The 17,482-nt window shown below is 42.3% G+C and overlaps 1 protein-coding gene across 1 annotated transcript in view; it reads left to right on the top strand.

Annotated features, from left to right (window-relative positions):
* Positions 1-17,482, top strand: part of LOC145345104 (3',5'-cyclic-AMP phosphodiesterase 7B-like) — a 136,052-nt gene that overhangs the window by 113,014 nt on the left and 5,556 nt on the right. The window contains exons 8-12 of the mRNA XM_080192717.1: positions 2,349-2,480; positions 3,872-3,963; positions 5,336-5,480; positions 9,513-9,609; positions 16,925-17,005. Of these exons, the coding sequence (XP_080048843.1) occupies positions 2,349-2,480; positions 3,872-3,963; positions 5,336-5,480; positions 9,513-9,609; positions 16,925-17,005 (547 nt within the window). The remainder of the gene's footprint in view (positions 1-2,348; positions 2,481-3,871; positions 3,964-5,335; positions 5,481-9,512; positions 9,610-16,924; positions 17,006-17,482) is intronic.

Here is a 17,482-nt window from a genome sequence, read left to right as displayed (position 1 = left end):
AAAAAAGCAAATAAGCTACAAGTTTCCTGGTTATATGTGTGGGATACAACAGTCCATTAGTACTTCTTGAGAGTAGACTACAATCTGAGTAATATGTCAAATGATTTGCATCTAAACTTTAATCTCAGTCCTGCTTCACAATTTCACAAGACCTTATCAATAGTGTATAAGATGCAAATATTGCACACACACTTCACAAGATGCACTCAAGTGGCATGAATGCCTACCTGATGTATACAAATTTGCAGTCATCTCCCTGACTCGTGAACCTTGGAGCGGTGAGCAACGTTTCAGGGTGTGTGAATCTTGGTAGTCACACAAGTACTTAACTAATATCTAATGGCAGGTTTAAGATTTTACATTGCTCGGGAGAGTTTCCCACCGATGCTAGGAATATCTATTAGGTGAGATTCATCCACCTAATAGGTGCAGATATAAGTATCCTGGGAAACCTGCCAGCCAGCCTGGCTTTTCAGAGATTGAGCTGCCCTTTTTAAAGGGTGCCCAATCAGCATGCTTGAAGGCAGACACCCCTCCCCCCAAAAATGGAGATGGTATCCCCCCTCCACTGACTAGGAGACCATCATCAACCCCTCACCAAAAAGGGGCATCCTTCCCCCCTCACTCAAATAATGGGTCACATCTCCTTACACCATGCAGGCATGGGGGTGGGGTGATCCAACCTCTCCCCCAAGAACCCCCACCTCCCCATTCAGGCCACACACCTTATCAGGATGCATTGCCCTTGGCCCCCTTGGGCCTTGGGGGGTTCAGAAAGTAGTTGCAGTGGACATTGCCCTCTGATGCTGTCAGGTTACAGAAGAAGGGTCCCAAGAGTCTTGGGTGAGCTGTAGCTGAAAGAAAGGGGTTGATCTCGCCACTCTTCCTGGGGATGGGGATCTTGTGACCTGACTGTCCCTTTTAACTCTGGCAGACATGAAGATCACCCTGGCATGATGATTTCAGACAGATCTCTGATTAACATCTTCATTCCTGCCTGTCAGCTGTAAATATTTGAATTGACCTGGTCCTTTTAATCTCCATGCCCCCAGGATGGCTGGCAGACTTTTAAGGGCAGCATGGTGGCACAGTGGTTAGCATATGTTGCCTCTCAGCACCAGGGACCCAGGTTCAATCCTAGCCTTGGGTCACTGTCTGTGTGGAGTTTGCATGCTTTCCCTCTGTCAGCATGGGTTTCCTCCGGGTGCTCTGGTTTCCTCCCACAGTCCAAAGATGTGTGGATTAGGTTGATTGATCATGCCAAATTAATCCTAGTGTCAGGGGGATTAGCAGGGTAAATATGAGGGGTTACGGGAATAGGGCCTCAGTGGGTTTGTGGTAGGTGCAGACTCGATGGGCCAAATGGCTGCCTTCTGCAATGTAGGGATTCTGTGATCTGTGATTATAGTAGCAGGGAATTTCCTTTCTCCTTGTCAGAAGCTGCAGCTGTGAGCTTTGATGTCCTCTCACAGAAAGGAGATGTCAGTTGCACAGAGGAGATGGCATTCTACTCTCAGCTGCCAGCCAGCCCGGCTTTTCAGAGATTGAGCTGCTCTTTTTAAAGGGTGCCCCAATATATTCATACAAATTTTATCTGAAATCTCTAAGCCTTCCTAAAAAGTTGAAACCATTGGAACCTTTGAAAAGGCTTTAGAAAGGCATTAAAAACCTTTGATCACTTTCAATTTCATAGTACAGTGCTTCGAAATAGATTTTTGCTCACAGCTTAATGAATTTCTACTCAGGCTCCAGTCAACATATGTTTATTAAACTTTCCCTACATGCTTTAATGCATCTCAAGTACTGCCATTGATCCTAGCCACAATGTTTACAAAGACTCTAAGCTTGATTAACAATGACAGCTGTGGTTTTCCAAAGGGAATAAGTAACCTGCAAAAGAAGAAGTGAAACCACTTATTCCCTTTGAAGAAACCACAGCTGTCAATCAGGCTTAGAGTCTTTGTAAACATTGGACTCTCAGGGTCCAGCATGCCAAATCTCTGCTGGTCATTACCTGCACCAAAGCCCATTGATACATTTCCTGCTGGAGAAGAGGGTGAATGGTGGGGGGCTGATGAACGGGCTGCTGCCCGTGGGAACCCAATCATGGCTGTGGGTGAGGCAGAAATATCACATTGGGTTTGGAATCCAATTCTCTGGGCTATCGTGATTCCCAACATGAGCGTGTGGACCCAGAGAATTTCCCCCTCTCCCCATATTTGTACATGCAATTATATGCAAGTGCTTTTATTGTTAGAATATAAATAGCTCCCATGGCATAATATTTGCAATGATTTAAATAATTTATAAGTATTATATAATGACTTTCCATTTCACTTTTACTAAAGCTTTCCCGATTTTTGTCACCACTTGATATCATGCTTGGTTTGATGGCAGCTGCAGCACATGATGTTGATCATCCAGGAGTCAACCAGCCTTTTCTAATCAAAACCAAACACCACCTAGCCAGTTTATACCAGGTAACTGATTTCTTTCACCAGTTTATATTTCATATATTGAGCAGGTGAAAGGGGTGTCAATGGAAGAGCATTTTGGTGGGCATGATTATAATTCAACTTTGTTATGGGTGAGAAGATATAGACCAAGAGTAAAAGTTTTTATCTGAAGTGAATGTCACTTGCTACTTATCAGCCCAAGCTTAAAGATTGTCCAGGTATGGTTGCTACAGTATCTGAGGAGCCACGTATGGTACTAATTAACATGCAATCATTAGAGAACATCCCCACTACTGTTCTTAAGATGAAGGGAAGGTCATTGATGAAGCAAAGTGTTTGGGCCTAGGACACTAACCCGAGGAACTCTGCACCATTGTCCTGCGGCTGAGATATTTGGCCTCAAAGAACTAAAATCCTAGGTATGTGCTGGGTATCACTTCAACTGGTGGAGAGCTTTCCCACTGATTCCTATTGACATCAGTTGTGCTAGGACTCCTTGGTATTATACTTGATCAAATGCTGCCTTGATGTCCATGGAAATCACTCTCACCTGACCTCTTGAATTCAACGCCTTTTTTCCAAGTTTGAGCCAAGACTTTAATGAGGCCTGGAGCCAAGTAGCCCTGGCTGAACCCAAACTGAGCATCACTTAACAAGTTGTTGCTAAATAAATGCCACATGATAGCATTGTCAATCACATATTCCATCAATCTATTGATGATTGAGAGTGGACTGATGGTGTGGTAATTGGCAAGAGTGTGGCAGATGCTGGGACTTTGAATAAATTTGAGGAAGAGGTGGACAAATTTTTCATTCGTAAGGATTCGAAGGGCTATGGTGAATGGGCAGGAAAGTGGAGTTGAGGCCAAGATGAGTTCAGCCATGATCATATTGAATGGCTGAGCAGGCTCAAAGGGCCAAATTGCCTACTCCTGCCCTTAGTTCTTATGAGTTCTTGTAAGATTGGTTTATATGGACAGGACCTATAGATCTTAAAAACCTGTAATCCTCTCTTAAGCATAGGGGTGAAATCCTCCAGATCTACTAGTAGTGGGAAACTTGGTGGGAGGGGGAATCTTCATTTAGTGGGAGGCCAAACATCAGTTCCCCTTCAGTGGAATGAATGAACCTTTACAATTTTATTGTCTGGATACTGAAGGTGGGTCAAACTTCCAGTCGAGCTTCCCAACAAACAACTGGCACAATTTATTTTTCCTGCTCTCTTCATTATGGAGGTCAAATAAAGCAATCCTACTGTTACCCTAGCTGAGATCCCCTACATCAGCATAAGGCACGTTCTTACCAAGGGTCTTCTCGTCTCAGTAACTTATTAGGGTGGATTAATCACTTACTCACTTAGGCCACCATGGAAATAAAGAAAACATTTCATTTATTTTACTTCCTTCCCTTTTAAGAATATCTCTGTACTGGAGAATCACCACTGGAGATCTACAGTTGGGATGCTCCGAGAATCAGGTCTGCTGGCTCATCTGCCTGTGGAAGTGATGTGAGTAAAGTTTATTTCTAGCAATTCAATACACTTTAGTCAGAAAAACAATAGTGCATCCTTGATATTTAATAAAGGGTAATGATTAAGAGCAGCACTCAATTGTGAATCAAACTTGATGTGGGACGTGAACTAAATTTTCAATTACTTGTTGAATATGTGATGGAAGATGTGACTTAGAAACGACAATGGATGTTAGTATTGATTTTTTTTTAGTTCTCACTACATTGTACTGGGACATGGTGGTATTTTGTTTGGCTCCATTACACCCCATAAATGAGCACTCATCATTAAGGACACAGAAAATCACCAATTTGTTATTCATTTTCCGACTGGTATTCTACATTACACTACTGTAGCGTTCAGATCATTTTGATTTGGAAAGATAATTTCATCCCAAATGCAGTCATATATGTAGAACAAATAAGGATGGTTGGTAAGAGTTGAGTTACAAAAGTCTTTCCTCCTGTTCTGTATAGAGAAGCACTCTGCAAGACTGAGATGAAGAATTTAGCAGGTTGAAGGTGCAGATTTGAACTTGTATTCTATCCATTCTGAAGCACAATGTCCTTTGCCACCTCCTTGTGCATGAGTCGCAAAAACCCAGTCTGCAGGTGCAGCCGGTGATTAAGAAGGTGAATGGGATGCCGGCCTTTGTAGCGAGGGGGATAGAATATAAAAGCAGGGAGGTCTTGCTGCAACTGTACAGGGCACTGGTGAGGCCGCAGCTGGAGTACTGTGTGCAATTTTGGTTGCCGCACTTGCGCAAGGATATTTTGGCCTTGAAGGGAGTGCAGAGGAGGTTCACTAGGCTGATACCGGAGATGAACAGGTTGGACTATGAAGAGAGACTAAATAGACTGGGTCTGTACTCATTGGAGTTTAGAAGGATGAGGGGGGATCTTATAGAGACGTATAAGATAATGAAAGGGATGGATAGGGTAGAGGTAGAGAGATTCTTCCCGCTCAGAAAGGATAGCAGGACTAGAGGGCATAGCCTCAAGATAAGGGAGGGGCAGTTTAGATCGGAGTTGAGGAGGAACTTCTTCGCTCAAAGGGTGGTGAATCTCTGGAATTCTCTGCCCGTTGAAGTGGTGGAGGCTACCTTGCTAAATATATTTAAGTCACGGGTAGATAGATTTTTGACAGACAAGGGAATTAAGGGTTATGGGGAGAAAGCGGGAAAGTGGAACTGATCCACTTCAGATCAGCCATGATCTTATTGAATGGCAGGGCAGGCTCGAAGGGCTAGATGGCCTACTCCTGCTCCTATTTCCTATTTCTTATGTTCTCTATTTGCGTATTTATTTGTTTTGCAATATTCAATTGAAGCAACAATGTTGAGGAAATAATGTAATGTGTATTATTGCAGACAAGACATCGAACAACAGTTAGGATCTCTCATTCTGGCCACAGATATTAGTCGACAAAATGAGTTTCTTGCAAGAATGAAAACTCATTCAGACAACAGAGATTTATCATTGGAAGATGCAGATCATAAACACTTCATACTTCAGGTAGGTTAATGGAAGAGGGGTGCAAACTATCCCTAAAATATTAGTTCAGTTTTGAAAGTCTACAAAGCAGAAGAGTTGCTTTAACAGTCAAAGCAGTTATATTGTGATTATGTCTGCTATAACGAACCATTTTTGTTTTCAGCCTCACTCTTGCTCTCTCTTAGTTTTGCATTCTTCTTGGGGCAGGATTCTGCTTTGTTAGTCATGGTCAAATATGGGTCACCCTGACATCAATGTTGGTTAATAAGTGACCAGTCATCACAGTTCCAGGATATCACAGTAGGAGTTCCTCAGGGTAGTGTCCCAGGCCCAACCATCTTCAGGTGCTTCATGGGATGGATAGGATAGAGGTGGAGAGACTCTTCCCGCTCAAAAAAGACAGTAGGACTAGGGGGCACAACCTCAAGATAAAAGGGGGGCGGTTTAGAACAGAGTTGAGGAGGAACTTCTTCACTCAAAGGGTGGTGAATCTCTGGAATTCTCTGCCTGTTGAAGTGGTGGAGGCTGCCTCGCTAAATATTTTTAAGACGCGGGTTGATGGGTTTTTGATAAGCGAGGGGATTAAGGGTTATGGGGAGAGGGCGGGAAAGTGGAACTGAGCAGCGACAGATCAGCCATGATCTTATTGAATGGCGGGGCAGGCTCGAAGGGCTAGATGGCCTACTCCTGCTCCTATTTCTTATGTTCTTATGTTCCTCCATCATAAGGTCAGCAGTGGGGATGATCATTGATGTTTGCACAATGTTCAGCACCATTCGTGACTTCTCAAATACTGAAGCAGTCCAAGCCATTATGTCGCTACATGGACAACATGCAAGCTTGGGCTGATCAATAACATTTGCACCACACATGTGCCAGGCAATTACCATCTCCAACAAGATAGAATCTCTCCATGACATTCAATGGCATTACCATCACTGAGCCCTTTCTCCAACTATCAATATCCTGAGAATTACCATTAATGGAAAATTGAACTGGACTAGCCAAATACATACTGTGGCTACAAAAGCTGGTCAGAGGCTGGAAATTCTGTGGTTAGTAACTCATCCCCTGACTGCTCAAAACTTGTCCAGCGTCTATAAAGCACAAGTCAGATGTGTGATTACACTCTTCACTTGCCTGGACAAATGTAGATCCAGCAACATTCAAGAAGCTCAGCAGCATTCAGGACAAGGCAGCCACTTCATTAGCATCCCATTGACCGAAGTAAACATTCACTCCTGCCACACAGTGTACATCAGCTTTGGGCAGCACGGTGGCACAGTGGTTAGCACTGCTGCCTCACATCTCTAGGGATTCAATTCCTGACTTGGATCATTCCTGACTTGGGTCATGTCTGCGTGGGTTTCATCTGAGTGCTCCAGTTTCAAAGATGTACGGGTTAGTTGGATTGGCCATACCAAATTGCCCCTTAGTGTCAGGGGGACTAGTTGGGATAAATGCATGGGATTATGGGGATAGGGTCAGGGTGGGATTGTGGTTGGTGCAGACTCGATGAACCAAATGGCCTTCTTCTGCACTGTAGGATTCTGTGATCTACAAAATGCATTGCATCAATACGACAAGTCTCCATCGACAGCACAATTTCAACCACTCAGAAGGAGAAGGGAAGCAAGTGCATGAGAAGACCTGCAAGTTCCCCTCCATGCCACATACCATACAGACTTGGAAATATATTGTCTTACCTTCACTATTGTTGGATCAAAATCCTGGAACTCCCCTTCTAACAGCACTGGACTGCAGTGATTCAGGAATGTGGCTCACTAGCACCTTCTCAAGAGCAAATACGGACAGGCAGCAAGTGCTAGACTTCAGCATCACTCACATCCCATGAATAAAGAAGAAAGTAATTTTCCCCATTGCCTGGTAGATGCTCGTATTGTAGTTGCACTGGAACAGTTTTTCTAGGAGCACAGCTGATTCTGGAACACAAGTCTTCAGCTGTACAGCCAGTGGAACCAGAAGTGGCAGCGCTGCATATACAGCCCAGATGCTGTCAGGATCCATAGCTTTTTCTGTATCCAGCAAACTCAGCAATTTCTTGATATAATGAGAGTGAATCATTGTTTGAAAACTAGTATCTGTGGTGATGGAGATCTTAGGAGGAGGCCAAGGTGGATCATCCACTTGGCACTGCTACCTGAAGATGATTGCAAATGCCTCAACCTTGAATTTTTCCAGGCTCTACGATCATTCAAGTTAGGGATAGTCATGGAGCAGCTCCTCCTCCAGGGAGTTGTTTAATCGCCCAGCACAATTCATGATTAGATGTGGCAGGGCTGCAAAGCTTTGATCTGATCCAGTACTTATGAGATCACTACACTCTGTAGCATGCAGAGCTTTTTCCATTAATGGAGCTTTGAAGTTGCACAGGGCAAGAGGTGGAGGAGGACAAGTACAAGGCCAAAAATATCCATATTACTAGATCTAACTTAACCATCAAATCAATGGCTGTTGAAAATATAATGACCACCCTATTGCACTTATGCTTAAGCGACACAGCCTACTTTAATTTGAGGCAGAGGAACAGCTGAGAAGCAACAAATGCCAAGGCATCAATAATGAGATGCCCCCCTGCTTTGAAGGAGTTTCTCAGTGGGTTCAGCAGCCATGCAAAAGCTTCAAGTTGTCATGCTAGGACACAAACAAATTCAGAGCAGGAGTGGACCACTCGGCCCCTCGGTCCTGCTCCTTCATTCAGTATGATCAAGGCTGACCTGACTGTAACCTTAAATCCACATTCCAACCTACCCCCATAATTTTCACCCCTTCTTTCCAGCTCTGCCTTCAAAATATTCAGACTCTGCTTCCATTACCTTTTGAGGAAGAGAGTTCCAAAGACTCCCGACGTTCTGAGAAAAAAATCCCATTTCTGAGTTAAATGAGCCACCACTTATTTTTAGACAGTGACCCCTGTTCTATATTCTTCCAAAAGAGGGAACATCCTCTCTACATCCACCCTATCAGGCCCAATGGGAATCTTATGTGTTTCAATCAAGTTGACTCTTACTCTTCTAAACTCCAGTGGATACAATCCTAGCCTGTCCAACCTTTCCTCACAAGACAACCCTCCAATGCCAGGTATTAGTCTTATAAACCTTCTCTGAGCAGCCACTGAGAAATTGTAATTTTGCGTAAACTGTTGTTCAAGCTGGTTCAGGCAATGGTTCTACTATTACCAGCATCTGGTAATGGTAGAATTCTTTTCTGAAGTAAAGTTTCTTCAGCAAATGAACATTAACTGTTTTAGCTTTCCAGAATCGTTGTATGGGTCTCATCTTTGTATGGGTGACCACCATTGTTGATGACACTTGCCATAAACTCCTTCTGGTGTCATAATAATATGTTGGCTTTTGTTTTAGAATTATATTTAATTCAGAGCTCTGCAAACATCTATTTCAGGCACCCACAATAGAGTGCCTCCACTTAAGTGATACCAATATAAGGAATCACTCAAAAGGATTTCCCACCTCACTGCAAGAAAAGAAATCCCCTTCAATTCTAAAATAGATTGTAATTCAGTTTCTTGTTCCTTTCTGCAGTCTCCACAGAGTATTAGCTGTCGCTTGGAGATTTTGTAAATAAGGAAGATATTGATCTCTCGGAGAGCTGATGGTAATTCCTTTTCTGTGTAAGCTGATGAACTGAAATAGAGAGGATGATGTTCTCTCCGTATTATACTGCCCAAAATAGAATTTAGGATATTGTACATAGCTTTGCAGAACTATTGCAATTTACTACAAAGACCTAAAAAAATTGTTCAACAGTCAAGATTGACATACCATGGAGGTTTCACAACACAGGGGTGCATTGTGGTATATTGACATCAGATATGATTTGTGACTTTTCTTGAAACAGGTACTAATTTGTTTCATGAGTTTAGATTGGTTTGTAATTAACTGTCTATTCCTGGGAAGTCAGATAATCTGCAGTTTACAAGATTATTTTTACCTATGTAACTTGCTTGCTTTAAAAATAAACCTTAATTGCTATTTTATTGGGGAATTTCTCTTTGTTCCTGACTTTTTTCAGATAGCACTGAAGTGCGCAGATATTTGTAATCCCTGTCGGGTCTGGAACATGAGCAAGCAATGGAGTGAGAAAGTCTGTGAGGAATTCTACAGACAAGGTTTGTGGGGCCACTCTGAACTCTGTTTGACTTCAACCAATTCCAAGTAAAATGACCATTGCCTAGATGTCATTATAAGTGGTCCAAGACGGTGTGTTGCATTTTTTAAAATTCCAATTAAACCAATGGTAATGAGATGTAACTAAAAGCACTTCAAAACTGGAAGGAAAACTAGCAAACAGAGAGAAAATGATCACTTCCAGTATGATGGATGGACCAGTTTAATTTTTTTTAGAAGAAACAAAAACAAGTTCAAGATTTTGAAATCCACATGGAAAACTGCACAAATGGGTAAAAAGGTACTTTATTTTTCAGCTTTGTTGCCAATAGATCCTGGATTTATTTATCTTGGAACAGAGAAATATCAGGACTATATCAAAAAGAGTATTCAAGGTCCTTTGGAAATAAAGAATAATAATCAGCAATTCCTGCCTTAAGGAGCACAAAAGTTGATTTTTCTTATATCCCATTCATATTTTATCCTGTCATGAATAACCAGATCAACCTTTAACACATTTCTTTCTCAGAGCCCTGCTTCCACTCTCATATCGAAGTGAAAAAAAATGAAACAATTGGTCTCATATTTGATGGAACTAACCAGGCACTGGCCAAATTATTTCAATGGTGACAGTCATAAAATTATCGTATCCAGTCAAGAGAATTCATCCAGGTATACCAAGCTGTTTTTTACCATGTGGATCAAAGAGACAGGAAATGCCATTTGGCTCATCAAAACTCACTTCTCTGTAATAAGAATGCCTAGCATTGAACTGTATTTCGAGTATTGTTGGGCTGAATTTGCACCACGGAGCAGGAAGTGGGAGCTGGACCTGTTATTGGGTCAGAAACCTGGCTCTGGTGGGAACCCAAATAAAGTTCAGTTTTCACTGGAGTGAGCGTTTAAATTGTTTTGGAGGCAGGTTTTCTGTCCACTTAGTCCCAATAATGGTAGAAATAGAGATGGGCCATATGAAGTCTGCGATTCATTTAGAATTCCCACATCACAATCATTTCAGGCTACTGGTTGTCCTGAGGGAGAGATCTGCAGTGTGTGCAGATCTCTCCACTTCAACAGACAGATGTGAGATGTCACAGGGAGCCAGAGGCCTGGCACTCAGGGCAGGGTCAACCTTCAGTTCATCAATGGCAACATTTATCTAATTGTGAAGGCAATGAGGGAAAAAAAGGTCTACTTCCTAGATGGCAGCAGGAGGCAACCACCTTGTCATGAAGCAGGGGTACCTCTCTGTTTGGTATTATCCCCCCTCTGCCTCCACTTCCTCCTCTCGTACCAGCTGATCCACCCATGATGAGTTGTCTCTTTCTTGGATCACTCCATCCTCTGGCTCATATCTCAGGAGGGCCATGTTATGAAAGCGCAGCAGATCAGTACAGCAGCCAGGACTTTTGAGAGGAGCATTGGATGGCACTACCTGACTGGTCCAGGCACTTCAGGAACCCGCATATTCAGTGATTGCCCTGCTGATCAGATGGCATTTGCCATACTCACCTCTGGGCCTCTATCTGGGGCTCCCATAGAAGATTTACTCATTTGTGAAGAGATTTCCTTTGCTCCTCAGGATCTACTCACCACTTTGGTGTTCAGAGGCTCTCAGGACTGGCAGAGGATGAAGGAGCCATGCAGCTGTCACAAAACTGAGGTTTATTCTGATTGCAGACTAGTTGGACAGTGAGGGAATTGAAGCCCTTTCTATTGATGGATCTCACTGACCAGTCACTGAGTGCCTTGATGGTCACATAGATCAATCAACGAAATCCTGCACCTTGAAGAAATTCAGCAGTGGAAGCAAAGTTCAATGTATTCCATCCTTGTGAGATCATTTCTGCTGTTAAGCCAATGTGCTGTCAGCTCTGACAAACAGCCTTAATGACCAGTGTGATGAAGTGTTGTGCAATGATTTTTGAGATATTACTAAGATCTACAACTGATCCTTGGAAGGATCCAGATGCTAAAATACCACAGTGATGGCTGTTAGTAGGTATGGTGACCAGGGCTGCAAATTTATGAGGTCTTTGATGAGGAGATAGTGATTGTGACCATCTGCCCAAAGAGTCATTGTCTCCTGCAGCATTGGGTTTGTCACTTCCAAATCACTCCAGTCAATCCTGTGTTGAGGGTTTGGTCTCCGTTGTCTTCCTACACTTCTTTCCTCTCTCATTCCTTCCTGATGCCTGGAGCTCTGACTGTCCTGTGAAGGGTATTGCCACTCATTGTCATTTGGCCCAAAATCTATGATTCATGCTACCATTGACAGCTCTAGGCAAGTGGCTGCCCAATTGTTCCTGGCAGCCTTGGCCCCTACTTTACTATTCCCATCTAAGCTTTAGTGCTGAATGCCCATTCTCCCTATCTCCTGTGCAACATCAAGAACACCCCCTTACTAAGTGCCCAGTCTCCCTTTCCGTCTAACCTTCTCAGGCTGATGCCTGTCTCCACAGCAGAAGACAGAAAATGCGTCCCAAGAATAGCAGAAAATAAAGAGGCAAAAAGGAGGGAGAAACTTAAAGCAATCACAATCACTTGAGGAAAAAAAGAATGGAAATACTAATAGGACTTAAGGCTGACAAGTCCCCTGGACCCGATCATCAGCATCCTTGGGTCCTTTTTCTTAAATAAAAGATAAATATCATAAAATAAATGGCTGCAGAGATGGTGGAGGCATTGGTTGTAATCTTCCAAAATTCCCTACATTCTGGAAAGGTGCCAATGGATTGATAAACCATAAATGTAATATCTCTGTTCAAAAAAGGAAGAGGAGAGAAAATAAGAAACTATTGGCCAGTTATGTGATTGGAAAATGCTAGAATCTGTGAGGTTAGTAGCAGGACATTGAGAAAATCATAACACAATTAGGCAGAGTTAACGTCGATTTGTGAAAGGGAAATTATGTTTGACAATTGTGACAAGCAGAGTGGATAAAGTGGAACTAGTAGTGTGTTCAGATTTCCAAAACATATTTAATAAGGTGCCACATACTGCATAAGAGTGCATAGTATTGGGGATGACTATTGTTGTCATCATTACTTCCTCGATTTGAGGATGAAATCAGCTCAGGGTCAAGACTTTCGGCCATGATTGAACAGGCTAATTCTTCACATACAGATCTTTGGGTACTTGGGACAGAATGTCTTACGATGTAGTGGGATTCAAAGTGCAGGGTTTGTTTACTTTTCTTTCCCCCTCTGCTAATGCTCTACCTCATCATTAAAACATTGTAACTCAAAGTTTGATTGGGCAGGCTCAAAATCACCCCCATTGTTCTTGGAAATTGTTCCTAACTGTTCCCTGTGAATTCTTCCTCATGGCTGCCTCTGCAAATTTGATTTTACCACAAAATGTGAAGATTGAAATCACCCATGATTAAAGTACTGCCTTTTTGACATCCCTTATTATCCCCTGATTTATTCTCTATCTTACAGTGCAACTATAGTTTGGAGCTTATAGACAATCCCACCAGTGTCTTTTTTTATTTGAGTCATAGAGGCTCACAGCATGGAAACAAGCCCTTCGGCCCAACTTGTTCATGCCGCTTTTTTTTAAACCCCTAAGGTAGTCTCAATTGCCCACATTTGGCCCATATTCCTCTGTAACTATTTTACCCATGTAACAGTCTAAACAATTTTTAAAAGACAAAACTATACCTGCCTCTATTACTACCTCTGGCTGCTTATTCCAGACACTCACCACCCTGTGTGTGAAAAAAAATTGCCCTTCTGAACGGTTTTGTATCTCTCCCCTCTCACCTTCAACCTATACCCTCCAGTTTTAGTCTACCTTTGGGAATAGATGTTGACTATCTAACTGATCTATGCCCCTCATTATTTTATAGACCTCTATAAGATCACTCCTCAGCCTCCTACGCTCCAGAGAAAAACATCCTAGTCTATCCAGCCTCTCCTTATAACTCAAATCATCAAGTAAATCTCTTCTGCACTCTCTAGTTTAATAATATCCTTTCTATAATAGGGTGATCTGAACAGTGTTCCAAGTGTAGCCTTACCAATGTCTTGTACAACTTCAACAAGACATCCCAACTCCTGTATTCAATGTTCTGATCAGTGAAACAAAGCATGCTGAATGCCTTCTTCACCATCTGTCCACCTGTGACTCTGTTTTCAAGGAGCTATGAACTTGTGCCCCTAGATCTCTTTGTTCTGTAATTCTTCCCAACACCCTACCATTAACTGAGTAAGTCCTGCCCTGGTTCAATCTACCAAAATGCATCACTTTGCATTTATCTAAATTGAACTCCATTTGCCATTCATCAGCCCACTGGCCCAATTGATCAATATTATTCATTCATGGGACATGGGCATCACTGGCTAGTCAGCATTTATTGCCAATCCCTAGTTGCCCTTGAAGAGCAGGTAAGGTCACATGTAGGCCAGACCAGGTAAGGATGGCAAATTTCCTTCCATAAAGGATTCCCCTTGTTATTTTTTGGATTCTACATCTTCCGATCCAAGATCATTTATTGCTATTGATTTTTAAATTTGATTTATTGTCACATATATTAGGATACAGTGAAAAGTATGGTTTCTTGCACACTATACAAACAAAGCATATCGTACATAGAGAAGGAAAGGAGAGAGTACAGAATGTTGAATTAGAACATTGTTAGAATTGCCGATGTCCGTTGCAGAGCTGATGCCTCCAGAAATCCGGCACTGGGAGATGCTATCGGGAAGGAACACACGCATGAAGCCAGCAGACCCGATGGGAGAATATCCCAGTCCGCTGTACTAATTGTTTAGGGAGAATTGCCCCCAGAGTTTTCGAAGTATTGAATGAGAGTAAAATATAGAAATAGAGGGTATGCTGAGCACAGCTTGCAATAAATTGCCACACTCTGGTGCCATATTATACTTATTCCATCTAACAAAATCACCTCACCACCCTTCCTGTTTATTCTGACTATTTAGTTCCCAGTTCTGATCTCCTAACCATGTCTCTGTTATGGCAATATCATACCCATTAACCTCAATATGTGCTGTTAATTCATTTATTTTGTGTTGAATACCATGTGTATTCAGCCATCATTTTTGTCTCATTATCATTTTTCCCTCCTGACCTTATTTGTTGCATTTTTTTATGTTTGTACATTCTGTCCCTTCCTGTCACACTCTGGGTATCATCACCTTGTAATGCTGCCATATCTTTTTCTTTTGTAAGCCTATTATTCCAAGAACATTCTGTTGTTTAGTTATTTTAGGTTCAAGTTTCTTTCCCTCTCGCCCTCAACTCAGAAGTTGTTGAATCTCTGCCATTGTGATATGGAATGTATGGATATTGATCAGAGACTACAAGAGACAGGTAGATGGTCCTTCCCAGGCTTAGTTAAGCACCTCCTTAGTTTTGATTTAGAACATCATCAGTAAAGATGGAGAGCAAATGTAGACTTGGGTGAGCTCAGTGGGAATATTAATTTATCATCTCCCACTTGTACATCAGTACCACCAGAACTGGGGTGGCAAATATTTAAAGTCACAAAAAAACTGGAAAACCTGATAGTGAATAATGAGTTCTGGGCCTGGTTCACTGCCTTGGGAAATTAAATGTATCTTTCCTATTATTTGTTTAATTGAACTAAATTGTCCTTGTATTTCAGTCTATTGCTCAAAAAGGCTCACAACTTTTGCGCCAGATGAGTGAAATTTGAGGCATCTTGATAATGTCACTTCTGTTTCATCTACATACTGACTATGAATTCCCGGTAAAGCACTGCAAATTATTTTTCTAGGCCATTTGGTCATAAAATCACTAATCTTTTGGCATGTGAACTGAAAGAATAGTAAAAGAATAGAAAATTAAACACTCCTTATCTGAATACACAAAGCATTCGTCACAAGATAGATGACTTCGTGACAATAGGAGATAAATGTTTTAGATCTATTTGCCATTATAAAGACATGAGACAGGATTTCCTGCAGACTTCGGAACCTCGTCATCAAGTCTAAATGGAGGTCAAAAGCATGCACTGTGTGGGAAACAGTTGCCCATCTGTGTTTATCTGTGAACTGGCTTAATTAATGGCCAGAGGTAGGCTCACCATCCAATTAAGGACAGAAGGTGGGCTTCTGAAGCTGGGAAGACTGATAGCTCTCCAACTTGAAAACAGCAGCAGGATGCCTTTACTGATAACTGAGAACCTTCTCCCTAACTTCTCAAATTTAAAATAAAAAGGCCTTTGCAGTCCACAGGGTAGCCAGGGGAATGGGATGTGGATAGAGGTGGAGGGCTGAAGGGGTGGTGGGGGGGGTGGGGGGTGGTGGTGCTGTTCTCTAATCCTGCCTGGAGTACTGGATTGTCCTCCAAATGACTGCACTTTGCCGTTTCTCGCACGGAGCTGGAGGTTGACTGGAAGATCCTAGTTAGCCTCCAGCAATTGGTTTAAGTGAGCATTAACAGACTCAAATAGCTACATGCCACTTTGATAGTTGATCAGTTTGGGCAGCGAGGGGCGATGACCGGACTGGCAGCACAGGGAGTGATCACATGTCCTTATGCCTGTGAAGTGACAACAAATCTCCCAGCACGCTGGGAGATCAGGGCACCTGCACCATGGTGCCCCTAGAGCTCAACAGCCAGCTCTACCTTGCCCTCTACTGGCGAGAGTCACATCCTGGCACTTTTTTTGACAAATGCCGTAAGATTACTTTTTTCAAACCCACCCAAAAAATGAGCCTAAAAACTCCCGCTTTCTCACTCATTCAGTACTTACAATTTTTTGGTAAGATCACCTCCAGTAAGTTTAAAAGTCCCAAACACTTTGAGAAGCTAGGGAGAAGGTAAATTTGTGAGGTACGGGTAGAATCAGGTGGGAGAGAGGAATTTGTGTGGTCATTTTGGGGTCAGGTAGGTGGCCAGGAGGGTGGTGGATGGTAGTCAGCCAGAGGGTGATGAAATTGGGTGGTTACTTAGGACATGATCAGTCCGGAGGGGGAGTGGCAGTGGTGCGGGTGTGGGAGGGGGGGGAAGTGGGTGGTCAGTTGGGGATGGACTCTATTCCAGTTATCAGGTTGTTAGGGATTGGGCAGTTGGTGGTATTGGATGGGTGATGAATGCTGTCAAGAAATCAACCTTTAAACTTTATTTCTCTCCATTTTCCCTAATAACTCTTCCCTCAGTAACCAAGTATGGACCTTAGGATGATTTCAGAATGGTATTCATTTCCAGATTCCCATTCCCAAGTCACTGTAATTGTATCTTCAAAAATGTGCTCATTCTTGAAATTTTCAAGTCGGTAAAATTCATTGTCTCTCTCAAAACTGCTATTATTTATTTGGTTTGCAGGTGACCTAGAGCAACGGTTTCACTTTGAAGTTAGTCCACTGTGCAATCAACAAAAAGACACCATTCCCAGCATACAAATAGGTAAAAAAAAATGCAGTAATGCTGCAGACAAATTTCTATTTGTGTTTGACCTTGAAGAAGAAGGACAGATTAGAAGACAAGCTCCAAGTTCCGAAGAAGAGTCACATTGGACTTGATATGTTAACTCTGCTTCTCTCCTCACAGATACTGTAGACCTGCTGAGCTTTCTTTTTTAGTACTTTCTGTTTCTATTCAAAATAATTTCAATGTTTAGGTTGATAATGGGTTATTGACTCTTTAAAACCAAAGATAATTAAGACCCTGAAAATGAAGATGGGGTAACTAATGACTGTTTAAATGGGAAAGGCAGTATGATCTATTGTAGGGTGGCAGTGGGTATCTAGCTTGATGTAAATGAAGGCCATATACTTGTGAAAGCAAGTTTAAAGTCTAAGCCAGAGGAAGAATGGGAGTTTAGTTGAGAACATAGTTGAGAACATAGTTTAAACTATGAAGCTGGGCTAGCTGTAAATATAA

Source organism: Carcharhinus amblyrhynchos, chromosome 7, assembly GCF_965287045.1.
Source record: "Carcharhinus amblyrhynchos chromosome 7, sCarAmb.v2.hapA, whole genome shotgun sequence".
NCBI lineage: Eukaryota > Metazoa > Chordata > Chondrichthyes > Carcharhiniformes > Carcharhinidae > Carcharhinus > Carcharhinus amblyrhynchos.
Note: the sequence above shows the minus strand (reverse complement) of the source record. Positions and strands in the feature narration are given on the sequence as shown.